This window comes from Notechis scutatus, chromosome 2, assembly GCF_049901735.1.
Source record: "Notechis scutatus isolate UNSWTSFEM ecotype Mainland chromosome 2, rNotScu1.2, whole genome shotgun sequence".
Lineage (NCBI taxonomy): Eukaryota > Metazoa > Chordata > Lepidosauria > Squamata > Elapidae > Notechis > Notechis scutatus.
The window spans coordinates 252,426,351-252,442,295 of record NC_142010.1 but is presented as its reverse complement, the minus strand read 5'-3'; the positions used below and the strand labels follow the sequence as shown (position 1 = coordinate 252,442,295).

The window sequence follows — 15,945 nt, the reverse complement described above, 5'->3', positions numbered from 1 at the left end:
ACATCAGATGTTACCTAGTCAGATAATGAAACGTTTGCAAGCAAACCACCAAACTCGGACACCACCACCCCCCCCGGTCCTTGAAAAAGTGTTTCTGAGTGAAACTGGTCCCTGGCACAACAAAGGTTGGGGACCACTGTTCTAAAGTATCTTTCCACTGCTTTCTTCCTAGGACTAGTGAGACTATTTGGCCCAACATGTGCCTAAGGAAGGATTAGAACTCAGACTAATCTCTGTAGCACTACAGCAAACTGGTCTTCAAAACACATTTTAACAGAAATAAACATTACACCATCCTTAGCTAAGTTATATTCCTGTTCATCTAGAATAGACTAGGTTTAGAAGATGCAATAAGTATAGTCCTCTGTTTTTCTTGCTCTTTTTCTTTATTGTTTCATTTCCAGATATTTCAAAGGCAAAACCTTTTCTCATTTCCCTAGAGAGGACTGATGTCTTGCGGTTTATGGGAACAAAATCATGTCACATTCAGGACGGTCTTCTGAAATTTAGAAAGGAATTAACACTCCATAGTACTATGAAGGCAGGCCGGTTGCACTGTAGTCGCCTTGGGAAGAAATACATCCATTTAACACTTTAAAATTTTGGCTATAGATTACAGACTATTGATTGTCCAGAAGAAAATGTAAATGTCCAGAAGAAAATGTCTTAAACAATCTGTGTTTAAACATATTTGGGCAAATTTTAACTTTCCAGAGCTTTATATCTAGCTTCTAATATTTTGCTAAAATCAGAACAATGTGGGAAATGTAGAAATACAAAGGGTAGAATTTAAAATTCTGAGTTAATGTGTTGTATTGTCATAAAGAAGTTTGATAAAAATCTAAAATAAATCCACATGTCCCTTTTCCTTTTACTTGTATTTTGCTGTCCGTTGTCCCTTCACACCCTATAGGTCAAAATTTACATGCTGTTTTATGAACTTACATTAGTAAATTGTTGTATGAGCTCAATCCTGTTAAAAAATAAGTTAATGAGTACAAGAAAATATAAATAGACTTTGGGATATAAATACACTTTTGAGTACCTGTATTTTTTAGAGAAAAACACCCCTTATTTATTCTTCTAGTCTTTCAGTTGTCCAGACAATAGAACTATATAGCAGTGTGCATTTCTTTTGTATTTCACATGGTTCAAACCTCTGGATTTCAAGAGTCCCAACTTCTAGGTGTCCCGGCCTGCCTAAAGAATCTGAAGAAACTAGCTATAAATCAGATGGTTATAAGGGAGTGGAAAGAATCATAAATAAGGCTTGGCCTCTGGCAGAACAAGGCACTGTCAGTACCATGGACAGCTCACCGTGAAAGATGACAGGTTGGGTTCATTCTTAGGAGAGTAGCTGCCAGCTGAGACTTCAAGAAGGCTAAGCCCCACTAATAAAAACATACTGTAAGCATAAGCAGTGCCCTGCTGGATTGGACCATTGGCCACCTAGTCCTACACTCTCTTTTACAAGTGGCCAATTAAATGCACCAGGAAGCCAAGTAACTACTCTCAGAAGATGGCTTTCGGAGGCAGTCACACTGCCATGAAGACTAAGAGCCATTGATCCCCATGACTTCCATGAATTGGTCCAGTCTTTTTTTTTAAAGCCAGTCAAGCTAGTATCCCTCACTGGAATAGAATAGAATAGAATTCTTTATTGGCCAAGTGTGATTGGACACACAAGGAATTTGTCTTTGAAGCATATGCTCTCAGTGGTGGTATTCTACCGGTTCGGCCTGGTTTAGGCGAACCGGTAGTAAAAAATGCTATATTTCCGATGATCAGCTGTGCCACGCAATTTAGGTTAGCTAGAAAGCAGGAAATCATTGGATTTTCTTGCTTTCTAGCTAATCTAAATCGTAAGACACAGCTGATTCTCCCCCCCTCCTCGCTGTTGTACTTACCTTGCCAGGAGGCTTCCCTGAGGCCCAGTAGGCAAAAAATCGGGTTGGGGGGGGTGCTGCAAAAGGAAAAACAAACACCTAGCCACTCCCATCCAGTCACATGACCACCTGGCCACGCCCACAGAACTGGTAGTAAAAATATTTTGAATCCCACCACTGGCTCTCAGTGTACATAAAGGAAAAAATATATATTCATCAAGAATCATAAGATACAATACTTAGTGATAGTTGTAGGTTACTAATACACAATCAGATCATACTAGGAAACAAATGAAACAATATAAATTGTAAAGATACAAGCAAACACGGTTATCGTGTTAAAAAAAAAATCTTATATAATCCCCTAGTTTTGTCCTTCCTTAGGCTTAAAGAGCCTGGCCTTTTCTGCTATGTCTTTGAGGGTCTCCCAAGTCTTTGATGGCTTATCCTCAGAATTGGGGCTATTGGATATTGGAAGAGCAACATCCTCAGGTTAGACAGCAGAAGAGAGAGCCCTGAGGACAATTGTTGACTGATCTTTTGAATTTCAAAGTCTTCCTAGAGATTATCTCCATAGTCAGTCCTTCAACCCCGCTGAGCTGATAGCACTTCTGCATTCAGTCTTTGCTTGCAGGTGTGTGTTTTAACTCCGCTCTAGAGAGGTGGAATTCTAAAGAAGGATCTGGGGACTTTCTGAAACATAAGCAAATGCATAAGCTATAGCTTTGAATAAAAAAAAAAGGGTTGCAAGTTATGTCCACAGCATTTTAGCTTAGGCTGTGATAAACTATCTGAAACCCTCGAAAAGGGTTGTCCTGAGCTTGACAGACCCAAGATTTGTTGAAATTTAGTCTGGAGTTCATCATGTTCAGCGTTTTCTCTGATTCTGGAGACATAACACCATTCTGATCCTTTTCAGATATTTAATTGCTTTGCCTGCAGGGGCTCAGACTGTGCTTCAAGCAGTGGGTGTTAAGCATTACTCAAACTTAAGAGCATCATTAAATTACTAGCATCTTAAATAATTGACTCGGTTCAGCAGTTGGTTTGACCTAAGCTGCTTATCACAATATTGAATTAAAATGTAATTATTCCATTGCAGCTGATTCTTCCTTTCTTTGGATGCAGTAAAGGGAATCTTTTGTGTTCCAATAGAAATCTTTAAGCAGTCTCAATCTCACTGAGAACATCTTTTCCTTTCAGGTTTTCCATTTTGGTATTGTTAGACTTCTGTATAAGCAGTGAGTTACTTTCAGCAGATTTTTTTTCCACGTTGCATTAATTCAATTAATTTGTTCAGTTTGGATTGTCTGATTCCAAATTGTACTGAGTGGCCCGCAGTGTAACAAAAAAGATTAAAAAAAAACAAATTAAAAAATCAGCAAAACAAATAAGAAGCAGATAACAAACAAGATGGTGATTCCAACCAACATCAAAACTCAGGAAGGTTTTTTTTCCAACTACCCTAATCCTCGACTTCTAAGATTAGCTGAGTCTTCAAGGCCCTATCAGGGTTCCAAGTAATGCATCCCTTTCAATGAGAACTCCGAGGCAGGCATATTCCTCAAATAACATTGTATTGGGACATATCAAATTGGCACAGACTTGGTGGAAATCCGACTCTAAGTTCCCGCTGGTTTTACACTCAATTAAAAGTAAAGCATTGTCACTTGCCCTCCAGAGTCTCCAGTCATATGGTCCAATCAGCATGTAGTCCAGTTGCTAGGTGACCTCAGTCTCCACCTTTCGAACACCTGCACAAACGTCCTTGATTCCCAGAGGAAAGAATTTTATTTAGGCTACAATACCCCAGCTACCTCTACACCCCCCTCCCTGTCCCCTTAACTCCAGTGTGTCTGTGTCAGCCCTGAAGCAATGTGAAGAGAAACCTCCTTAGAGGAAAGCAACAAAAAGAAAATGGCCACAGTTAGGCCAGCTTCAGGGTTGACAGGCCCTCCAGAGCATTATCAGGGTGAAAGCCACCCAGATTGCAGTGGGGAATCTTCATTTCAGAAGGTGGGCACTAAAACAGAAGTTGCATCTCCTGAGTCTCGAAATACGACTCTGTTTAACTGAAGGGACCTCAAGCATACCCACCCTGTCTGTTCATATTGACCAGGCAGTCATTATGGTTCCTCAGATAACCATGACATGGTATGCACGGCCTATATAGGCCTTTTATAGATCATAAGCAGCATCTTGAATCATACCTGGAAGCATACACCTTGTGGAACAAAGGTGTCACATGAAAAACACACCCATTATTGCCCACACTGTTGCATTCTGGACCAGTTGAAACTTCTGAGAGGTGTTCAAGGTCAGCCTTATATAGAACACATGGTTGTCTATATAGGTAGTTGAGCTGTGATGCAACTAAAGCATCAGCAACTATCTGAGAGGGCTCCCAATCCAGGAAAGGGCACCCCCTCCCAGAACATTGGATGAAGCTGGGCAAAAGCATTCTTGGCCATAGCTACCACCTGAAGCTGTCAATCCAAGAAGACTCCTAGTTTGTGCATCTCATTGAGAGGGAAAGTACAACCCATACAAAATCCAAACTGGAATCTCCCAAAATCTAGGTAGCCCTAACAACCATAGCCACTGGTTCTTAGTAGGATTAAACTGAAGGTATCTCAAAGGTGCTTTTTCAAAAAGCAACTGGACTCTTTTTCCCTTGAAAAAGCCGCTTCATTTCTCATCCGAGAAGCTTGATCAAAACTGATGAAGCTTCCTAGAAGAGAAGCAAAATGTCTTCCTCGAGGAAAAAAAAAAACCCAGCCCAATTGCCTTTTGAAAAAACACCTTTTAGACAACTAGGACCTGGATGACTGAGATTCTCCAGCAACATTTTAAACTGAAGATGGTTCCTTCCCTTCCACGTCTGCACCCATTGAGAAATCTGTATTACAAGTGTTTGGACACTTGAGTTCCTAGTAACATAATACAGTATATTTTGGAGCCCTCTTGTACTCATGGGTTCTGTTTGAACAACAGATGGATGTTTGTACTAAAGGAGAGTTCTACATATAATCAGATGTTAAAAGAGGGGTGTAATCCAGAACTGGAGGCATGTGGTCATATGTAGCAGACTCTTCATTAAGAAGCTGAGCTGAAATTCAGCCTATCTTCTATGATTCGACTCTCAAGCTTAATTTAGAACAAAGTGCGTTCTCAGCTTATGTGACATGCCCTTGATAGAGTCGGAGTTTGAGGGAGAGGAGGAACAGCCAACAGGAAGTGGACCTTTATTGAATCGCCTCAGATTTCTGTTTTGACCCCTTCTCCTTGGATGACAAGGATTCACTACAGATGACCATACCATAGATATTTGAAGACACAATTATCAAGGAATCTGGAGTTCTTCATTCTATAAATTTCAATGAACAAGTATTTCAGATTTGTATAGCATAACATGATAGTGTTTTTGATTATTACTTGACCAGAAGGCTTTAGGAATTATGGTGATGCAGATATCAAGCATAATTAGAAGTTCTGTGTTCTTCAGAACAAAGAGCGACTTTGCTTTTTAACAGCAGGACAGTAGAGGGCATCAGAGACCTACTTTTTGTTAGGTTCATAGTTCTAGAGATTTTAGACATTTTTTATAGATTTTTTATTTGCAACCGACCCACACACCTGACAATATAGATTTTAGCCAGGTTTAAAATCGATGAAATCCACATGTGTAAAGCTGGGAAACAGGATTGCTAGTAAGCTGTAACATTACTATTTTTTCTATTGTACATCTTCGGATCATTTCCCCCACAAGCTTAAAACTAAAAAAAACCTGAAATGTCAGAATAAAGCCAAAAATCAACTTCTTATTCCTTTCTAATAATGTAAAATACAAAAAAAAAAGAAGCTGAATTTGCATGGGGTGCAATATTTAATATGATATAGATGCTTAAGAAATTACTTGTGTAAATCACACAAGGAAGTATTAAGGAAGTAAAATCCTATATATGATTCACGGGTTTCATATTTAATTTCCTTTCATTTTTTTTTCTTTCCTTTCCTTTCCTTTTGTTTATATGCATTTTAATTCCGTTCTTTCAATTTTCCATAAAATTTTCATTGGCGAAGCTGTCTTTCACGGGGAATTGGAGGTGGGGAATTACAGGTATCCTCATTTCTGCTCTTGGAGTGATTTCAAATATTCTGGAACGGTCTGAGACAATCTAGGCATACTAGGAAGGTGTGTATCCTACCAGGGAAGTGGATCTCTGTGGTCTATGTCTAAAAATTTGAATTTATTCATTTCTTTTATTCATCCATTTGTTTTATTTGTTTATTTATTTATGCTTTGAATTTATTTATTGTTTTATTTAATATGCTACCCACCTGGTGGGTCTCTGCTGTCTGTGTTAAAAATTGAATTTATTTATTTATTTAGTTAAGTATTTATTTATTTAATAAGGTACCCCTCTGGTGGGTCTCTACTGTCTGTTTAAAAATTGAATTTATTTATTTGCTTATTCATTTATGTATTTATTACCTGCTTATTTGCTTGTTTGTTTGCTTCCTTGCTTGTTTATTTATTTAATATGCCACCCAACTCGCCTAGAGGAGACTCTAGGTGGCTTACTATCAAAACACAACATTAAACTAATAAATATTAGCAGTACAATTGTTTTTTATCTCAGTGCTTGGAGGCTGTGGTAAGCTAGATAAGAATGAACAGGCTTCCACTCTCAACCCTAGCCAGATGGACTGGCTTTGAGTATTAGGGCATCCTGGATCTGATGATTTTTCCATCCTTAAACACTGGATGAGGTTGCAGTATTCCAGACAGAATGGGGGCACAGTTGGAAGGTTCTCTTTGATGTATAGCTCCTTGACAGAAGAATCTGGCGGGGAGGGGGAAGCTGTGACTGGAGGTTGATGTACCAATTGTGTCCCTTCCTAGATCAGAAGACATGACACATAGCTGTTCATGGTTCAGTCCCATCCCAAGTGGATTACTGCAGTGCTCTCTACATGATACTTGCCTCCGAAGAACATCTGGAATTTCAGTTAGTCCAAAATGCAGTGGTATGGGCAAGGATGGATGTGTAGTATTGTCTATGGAGATTCTCAGGCATCCATGTCATGGTTGTCCCAAAGGTGCTTTTTTCAAGAGGCAACTGGACTTTCTTTTTCTTTGAAGACGTTCCACTTCTCATCCAAGAAGCTTCTTCAGCCCTGACTGGATGGTGGGGAATGGAAGGATTTATATTCCTTGCAGACAGATTTATATCTGAGGACACAGATAAACCTCCAGGTGGCCTCAATGACTCTCTAAACAGATGCAAATGACCAGCTGTCTGCAAGGAGTATAAATCCTTCCATTCCCACCCCCCCTCAAATTCCGCTTAGCGTCGAAGAAGCTTCTTGGATTAGAAGTGAAATGTCTTCAAAGAAAAAAAACAAAAAGTCCAGTTGCCTCTTGAGGTGAGGGGAAGCACCTTTGGGATGTGTGGTATTATGCCCATGTTACTGGCTCTCAGGTGTGATTCAAAGTTCTGGTTAATATTTATACAGTTTTGGATAGCACCGGCCCACATTTTCAAGGAACAGCCTTATTCCCGTTGTTTCATTCTCCTGATTAATTTGGTTATGAAGGGCACCTTCTGAGTCCTGTCAATCAGGATTGTCATCTGGCAGGATCTGGGAACTGAACCTTTTCTGTGAAACATCTTACCACCTAGCTTTGTTTGGCTGTTCTTCTCAACATGTCCATCTTTTGGAAAGCCTTGAAGCCCTGATTATTTCCCCAGGCATTTGGGCCAGGAAAATAATTGAGCTGGTAAAGGATGTGTCAGCTTTGGAAGCCATATTGAGATCAGATGCTCCCACGCTGCCACATCTGAACCTTGGAAAGTAGGAGTGGGGAATTTATTGGAGTATATCTAGTGAGACATAATAACATTCTTTTTTTCTGATTCAAGGTCAGGGGGTGTTTCACATAAGTGTTCTGATCCAACCCTGTTACCAGCAAGAAAATCTCAAACAAACGCAGCAACTTAAACCTTCTCAGCTTTAATCTACAAATAACTTCTTTGTAGATAAAAGATGGCTTGCAACCAATTAGTCCAACCAGAAAAGCCTTGACAGAATTCTTCAGATAAGCCAGAGTCTCCACACATAACGCTGAGTCCTTAGAACATTTTTGCTTTCTGCAAAAGCAAAAACCTTTTGAAACCAGGCTTATATTCCCTGGAGGGAGGGGCCATTACGTTGCCTCCTTACTCCTGAGTCGCCTGTGCTGCTCCAGCTGTTCTCTTCTACAAATCATCCTGTGCTCGCACGCACTTGGCACAGGCTCCTCAGGAACCTCCTCATCACTGCTGCCAGCCCCCACAATCTCTGAAGGCAGCAGTCCACTCCCTGATGGTCCTGGCCCCTCATCAGAGTCCTCGCTCTCCTCAGCCATCTGCACTTGCTGCCGGATAACCACAACAATAAGTGAGAGGAAGTCATAACTTGGAATGGATGGTGATTGGGCCATGTGATGTGATAATGGGTGCAGGGGATGGATTTTGTAGTTTTTAGTTATTGTAAGGAAACCCGGAACTTTCAGATTCAGTTGTTGTGCCAGTTACTATCCAAATAAAAAGGAACCTTTGAGAAGATGTCTGTCTCGGGGTTATTGGGTGGAATGGAGGGTTGCTGGAATGCTGACATGTGTCCAAGAGCCACTTTGTGACATTATGTGTCCAAGAGCCACTTTGTGTTATTTGGCTGGGAATAGTATCAATATAAAAATGAGTAGGGAGTTACCTGAATGTAAGATACCCCACTGCAGCCCAATACTTAGGTAATTATTTGAGGAAAAGAAATCTGATATTTCAGTGGAGATTCTCAGTCATCCAAGTCATGGTTGTCCCAAAGTTGTTTTTTCAAAAGGCAGATGGACTTACTTTTTTTTTTTTGCTTGAAGACCTTTCGCTTCTCATCCAAGAAGCTCCTTCCGTTCTGCCTGAATTCTCTTCTGTGGAGAATGGAAGGGTTTATATTTATATTCCAATATAAATCTTCCATTCTCTTCAATTAAAACTGAAGAAGCTTCTTGGATGAGAAGCAAAATGTCTTCAAGCAAAAGGAAGGAAGGAAGGAAGGAAGGAAGGAAGGAAGGAAGGAAGGAAGGAAGGGAAAGAAAGTCCTGCTGCCTTTTTGGGACGTCCGATCTTTCAATTAAGTGATTTTTTTTTTCATCCATTCTAACTCCTGATAATTAATTTTCTGCCCATTTATTTGCAAGATTTTGGAAGTGGTTTGTCCTTGCTTCTTTTTTTTAGGGCTGACAAAGAGTGACTAGTCCAAAATCACCCAACTGGCTTTGCACCTAAGGCAGGACTAAAGCACACCCCCACAGCAACATTGGTAGGGCAAGCTACTGTATACAAAATAGTCAACAAACCCCACACGCACTAGCACTGATGATGTTATCTAGTTTGCAACTAAGCTTAGAGAGCACAAAGAATAGATAAAAATCTGCAGGACACTGATTTTCACTACAATATTTATTATTATTTTAAAAGCTAACATAACTGGTTTTCTAGTTGGTACATTTTTTAAAAAAACATGATGAAAGTGATGTCTAGGATTTGCTTTAAAAATTAGTAATATATACTGCTTCAAAACATTCTCATTGAGCACTTAGTGATACCTATGTTTAGGTTCACTATTATCTATGTTTACCTATGACACCTATGTTTATTTGTGTTTTTCAAAAATTACAACTATATTGGGTTATTTATTTATTTAGCGTATAACAACTGTATCGAGTGTTCCTGCCCAATATATTTACAATGTGTAATGTACAAACCCATAAACAGAAAAGCATATCAGAGATAATTGTATTCTCTGTTTTGTTAAAGGGAAATTTGCCAAAATATTCACACAACTCTCTGATGGTTCAAGCCCTGAAGACCAACTTAACAGACCCAGATGTCCATATTCTCTTCTTTGATGTGGAAGCTCTGATTATTCAGTTACTAACTGAGGAAGCCTCCAGGCCTAACACAGCCCTTATTTCCCCTGAGAATTTACAGAAAGCATCTGGCAGCTCTGACAAAGGAAGTCCCTTCCTGGCTGGCAAACGAGCTGCAGTCCTGCTTCAGCAGGTCAAAGAAACCGTCAAAGAAACCATCAAAGAAAACATAAAAGAACGTCTTTTTGACGAAGACGATGAGGATGAGGAAGCCAGACAAAGAAGAGAGGACGGTGACCCCGAATACCGGTCCAGCAAATCAAAGCCGTTAACTCTCTTAGAATATAACCTAACTATGGACACAGCCAAGCTGTTTATGTCGTGCCTTCACGCTTGGGGGTTGAATAATGTTCTGGATGAACTTTGCAGTGAGCGTCTAGGGATGTTGAGGCCTCACCGTTCTGTCTCTTTTGGCTTGCTTTCAAGAGGCGGCCACATGTCTTTGATGTTGCCAGGGTATCATAAGCCTGTAGACCAGGTACCCTCTAGTGATAGAACAGAGATAGTAAAGCCCGACCCTCTGACCGAGCGACACATCAGGGGGACGTACGGCATTTCACGCGCAGTAACAACCCAACACCTCCTCTCCATCATCTCCCTGGCAAACACCTTGATGAGCATGACCAATGCAACTTTTATTGGAGAGCATATGAAAAAGGGGCCAGCCAGGTACCTTTAACAACTTCGCTTAACTAGTGTTGCATTTCTTGTTTTCTCTTCCCTTCTCCCTTCCGGAATTCCATACTAAATTGCAACCTTGTTTTAGTAGTCCATGATGCAATGAACAAACCCCGCCATCTTCCGCATGAATGAGTGTAAAATAATGCCAATATTGCCATACCCTTTGTTTGTATAACGATGCTTGTGGTGGCATCATTTGTGTAACGATAGCGCTGTGGGTGTCATGCTGTCTGAATGAACCATCAGGAGTCATGGACGCCTCTCTCTCCTAGGTCTGTCCATTAAATTGAGACTACATTGTGTAGATATGAGCTGTGATGGCGCAGTGGTTAGAATGCAGTACTGCAGGTTAATTCTGCTGACTGCCAGCTGCCTGCAGTTTGGCAGTTCGAGTCTCACCGGCTCAAGGTTGCCTCAGCCTTTCATCCTTTTGAGGTCTGTAAAATGAGGACCCAGATTGTTGGGGGACATAAAACTGCTTAGAGAGGGTTATAAAGCACTATGAAGCGGTGTATATGTCTAAGTGCTATTGCTATTTGTACTTGCTGGGGAGATCATAATCCAGCAAATACAAATATATTCAATAAGTAGTATTTAATTTGTTAAATTATTTGTTGAATTGAAACTTAGTTAAGAATGCAGAACTAGCAATTAAGGTTTGGATTTAACTGATACCAGACTTGGGCAGGAAGGGATAGCAATTGCCTTGGAGGAGGCATGTTCATTACAAAAAGCCTTACAATAATGGTAAATTTAGAGGTCCAATACTTTTTTGCTCAGGTAAATCTTATTTATTTCATGTATTATTTGTTAATTTGTTTCCTATCTTTCTCTATATTTTATATCATGATGTTGTCTTACCTCATGTGCCCGATCTTGGCTGTATTCTGTCTTTGATCTTATTCACACAATTCCACCCTGCCCTTCCCAGCCAACCCTGTTCAAAGTCATTGGTCTGCACAATCAGCTTGCTGCTCTCAGGTGTTCTTTGTAGCGCTTTGTTTTGCTCTCAAAGCTGCTGCTTTCTGGGACTCTGCATTCTGCTTCCACCAGCTCTTCTTCTTGGCCCTGCCTGGCAAAATTCCTTGACTGACAAAGTCCTCAGCATGTCGCTTCTGTCATTGAAGGTGGGGTGGACTAGTCCCATCAGGCTGAGCTGGTTCCTCAGATATAGCCTGAAGGGCTTTAAAAATTATAACACCCTTGATAACACCTTGAATTGAACCCAGGAGCAAAGTGGCAATCAGTACAGCATGTGGAACAGTGGTGTAACATGGGCCACCTTAGGGGCCCCAAGAACTACCCGTGCTGCTGCATTTTGCACCAGCTGAAGCTTCTTGATACACTTCAAGGGTAGCCCAATGTAGAACACATTGCAGTAGTCCAGCATGAGATGACCAGGTCTTGAGTGACTGAGAACAGAGACTCCCAATCCAGGAAGGGGTGCAATTGGCACACAGCATATAATTGTACAAAGGCTCTCTTAGCCACAATTGCCACCTGCTCATTGAGAAGGAGTCATGAGTCCAGGAGAACCCATAGATTGTGGACCAGGTCTGTCTGGGTAGTCCAACCCCATGAGAACTAAAAGTGTTAGAGTCCCACAGCTGGAAATTCCATGCACCCAAAGCCACTCATTAATGAGAGCCTTCATGAGAACCATGGCAAGAGCCTTCATTAGCCTGTCCCACAAGAAAAAGCAAAATAAATTCTGGAAGAGTGTAAATATTTTCTAGAAAATGATGAAGATTTGGACAAAACAAATGGGCTAGAAAGAAGATCAGGGGAAAAAAAGTACTGCAGTTCGGTGTAGATAAAGTGGAAGTTTTTAATATGTTTTCTTAAGACACCAGGCTCAAATTGTTCAGGCTTAGCAGAACCAAGAAACAGACTCCCTGTCCCGAAAAGCCGCTCTTTATTTAGTTACTGTGAATTCATGGCATTCACACGCAGAAAAGTCCCGGCAATAATTCTCCCAAGGAAGGGTTAATTGCAAGAACAGACCTTATCAGTCCTTGGATAGTTGCCAGGTGAGAGCTTCCAGTCCCAAAGCTGTAAATTAAATACCTGGCAAGGAGTCTCCGTGAGGCAGAACTCTGATAAGCAAATCTTCCAAAAGAAATATGAACTAATTGTCTCCTGCAACCATCACTCCCCTTTTGTTTCCATTCAGCGTCCACGTGTGCCTTTCCTTCCAAGTTGACCCCTGTTCCTCAGTTGTTCTCCTCTCCTGACAGCTTTGCACATACGCACAGGCTCCAGCTGTTCTTCTTCCCCACTTATCTCCACCTCTGTAGGCAGCTGGGAAATGTTGGATGGCCCTGACCCCATCTCTGCTTCTGACGCAGAGCATCCATCAGAGCCTTCCCCAGACTCCAGGATTAGCCCAAGCTCCTCATTGTCTGAGTCTGCTACCACCTCCGGTAGCAGCTGGTGGGCCACAACACAAATATGAAATTATAAACAATCTCCTTTACGTGCTTAGTTATAAATTCACAAGTGTTTTATTTGTAGGCCACCTAGACCAGGGACTCCTGACCTTGGAAGAGTGAAGACTTCTACTCCACTTGCTAGTCCAACAGCACAAGGATTGATTAAACAAGGTAATGAACATCAGGCTTTTGAGAATTTGTGAACCACTACTCTGTAGTCAAATCTTATTTGCATCATTTTTTTCCTGCTCTGAATTATAAGTATTTTATTGAATTTGGATTAGAGTTTAGACCACTTTTGCAAAACTTGAAATGGAAAACACGGTTTTTAGCAATGGGATGTAGCTGAAATCTTTGATAATGGTGAGAAATTACTAATATCCATGAAAGTTAAGTCTTCTTTCTAGTACAATATTTGAACACATAAATATTTTTATTTAAAAAATCGATCATATCGATTTTCTTAGGAATGTTACTTCTTATCCAACTTTTTGTTGCATTTATCCATCATTCTCTTTCAATGCCTTATAGGAACTGTGAATTTGGAAATATTTTCTGTTACATTTTAGAAGTGGATTCAGGGTCAGCCTGTTTTGTGGTGAAACTGGCAGGTGACAGCTTAATTTCTTATAGATTGCAATTCATTTGACATTTGACCCATCTGGTGGGGAAGTAGCAATTGCCTTGGTCAGATGTTTGTTCCATTTTTTACGTTTATTGTAATTAAAGTTATAGTAAGTAATTACAGTTTTTAGGTTCAAAATGTTCTCTTCCCTTTCACCTTTTCTATTATTGATGTTGTAGATGAACTTTCTCTAGTGTTTTAGCACCTGTAAAAGCTGTAAGTTGTCCTGCCCTCATTTTTTAAAGCAGTAAAAAAGTGAAGGATTTTACAGCGTTTGCAGAAAATAAAACTTAAAATATTTATTTGCCTACATGTAAATGATTTATAATTTATAATAAATGTTACAAATGCAATCCTCAGCAAAATTAAATCCATTAAAAAATCCACAAACCTAACAGACAAGGACATACTACTACTACTACTACTACTACTACTACTACTACTACTAATAATAATAATAATAATAATAAAATAACAACAGCAACAGCAACAGCAACAACAACAATAATAATAAATAATAAATAATAATAATAATAATAATAATAATAATAATAATAATAATAATAATAATAATAATAATAATAATAATAATAATAATACAATATCTTTAATTATAGAAAATTCTAAACCAGTTAAAGGCCAAGTTAATAATAGAGAAAGCCTTTTGGACAGTTTGAAGTTTCACCAAATCAAATTTCTACAAACAGAAACATCAGCGAAAAGGTGTTGATTTGTGGCCACCTACTCAATTGCTCTGCTAGATGGACAGAAAAGTAGCTGTTTTCTGATGTTGTATGCACTTCTCCAAAAATGAAGTGAAAGTTCATTAATATATTGACCAAAAAAGCTAGCTCACTATTTTTTATAAACCCGTCTCATTGATGTTTTTTAAAAAAATTATGCCGTACAAAGTACGGTACTTGTTATATTATACTATATGTTATATTATAACATGTTATAATAATGCTAGATAAATTTTAGGCATTGTTAAGAGTTTAGTCTATAGCACCATCATGCAAGCACCTGCAATGGGCCAAGTACATCTCCATTTACAACTTTTTATAATTCCTCCACCACCATCACCCAAAAATCTCATGGAATCTCACATGATTTTAGCAGTCTCGTGAACTTGATATTATGTTAGGTGTTTTGCAGTTTTGACTTTCTTGGCAAGATCTTGCATGATTTAACCATCTTGCACGATTTCTTCTATTGCTCTATGGTTGTTTATTGTTTAGGGCCGCAGCCCACTGGTGGGCTGTGAGAAAATTTTGGTGGGCCGCAAAGAAATCTCACCCCCAGAGCACCCCCCCCCCAAAGCAATTAATCCAGGCTGTGCAAAAACACAAGGCTGCTCAGCCTCCCCACCCACTCTCTCCTTACCCGGCAAACTTGTCTGCTAAGTTGCTATTTTTCCTTTTTCCGACCGTCATCTGTTCTGCTGTGCCGGGAGATTTAGATTAGCTAGGAAGCAGGAAATGGTTGGATTTCTTGCTTTCTAGCTAAACACAGCTGAACCTCCCTTAGGATTGAAGGTTTGTTTGTAAGCAAAGTCAGTGCAGATTCACAACAAGCAAATTTGAGGGACTGAGCTAGCCAATGGCAGATAGATAGATCACTGAATGATTCTGTGAGCAACTCAATCTGTCTGTTTTGCCTGATTTTGGATAAAAGGTGTTTTTTTTTTAATAAAAAATTCAATATTTGCATACATGGTGTGTTGTGAGTTAATTTTATGAGTTTGCTTGCAAGAAAATTTTATGTGACAGACTGAGCTAGCCAATGACAGATAGATAGATTTCTGAATGAATCTGATTCTGTGAGCAACTCAATCTGCCTGCCTGTTTTGCCTGATTTTGGGTAAAAGTTGCTCTATTTTTTATAAAAAAATCAATATTTATATAAATATTTATAATATTTAGATACAAGCCATGCCCAACCAGTCACATAACCACCAAGCCACACCCACAAATTAGGCCACGCCCACAGGACCAGTTAGTGGTCCCTGGGATCTAAAATTATGAGTTTGCTGGTCCCTGAGGTCCAAAAGGTTGGCGACCCCTGGTTTAGGGGAACCAGGGTGGCTTGAGCTATTGTAAATGTCTTCATAACCATTGCCGTTGGGTTTCTAGCTCCCGTTCAGTCATCACTAAGCAGATCTAAAGCTAGAAGTCTAGTGGGTTTTTTGGCTTTCAGTTTCATTGGTCTCATTTTCCCCAACAAACGGAATAGGAATAGGAATAAGAATAGAAATAGAATAGAAAGAATAGAATAGAATAGAATAGAATAGAATAGAATAGAATAGAATAGAATAGAATATGGGAATAGAATAGAATAGAATAGAATAGA

General features: G+C 39.7%; 1 protein-coding gene across 5 annotated transcripts in view; it reads left to right on the top strand.

Moving 5' to 3' along the window:
- WDR7 (WD repeat domain 7) overlaps window positions 1–15,945 on the top strand; it is a 265,074-nt gene that overhangs the window by 47,920 nt on the left and 201,209 nt on the right. For all 5 annotated transcript variants that reach the window (XM_087958594.1, XM_087958593.1, XM_087958592.1 and 2 more), the window contains exons 15-16: window positions 9,746–10,527; window positions 13,054–13,142. In XM_087958594.1, the coding sequence (XP_087814720.1) occupies window positions 9,746–10,527; window positions 13,054–13,142 (871 nt within the window). The remainder of the gene's footprint in view (window positions 1–9,745; window positions 10,528–13,053; window positions 13,143–15,945) is intronic.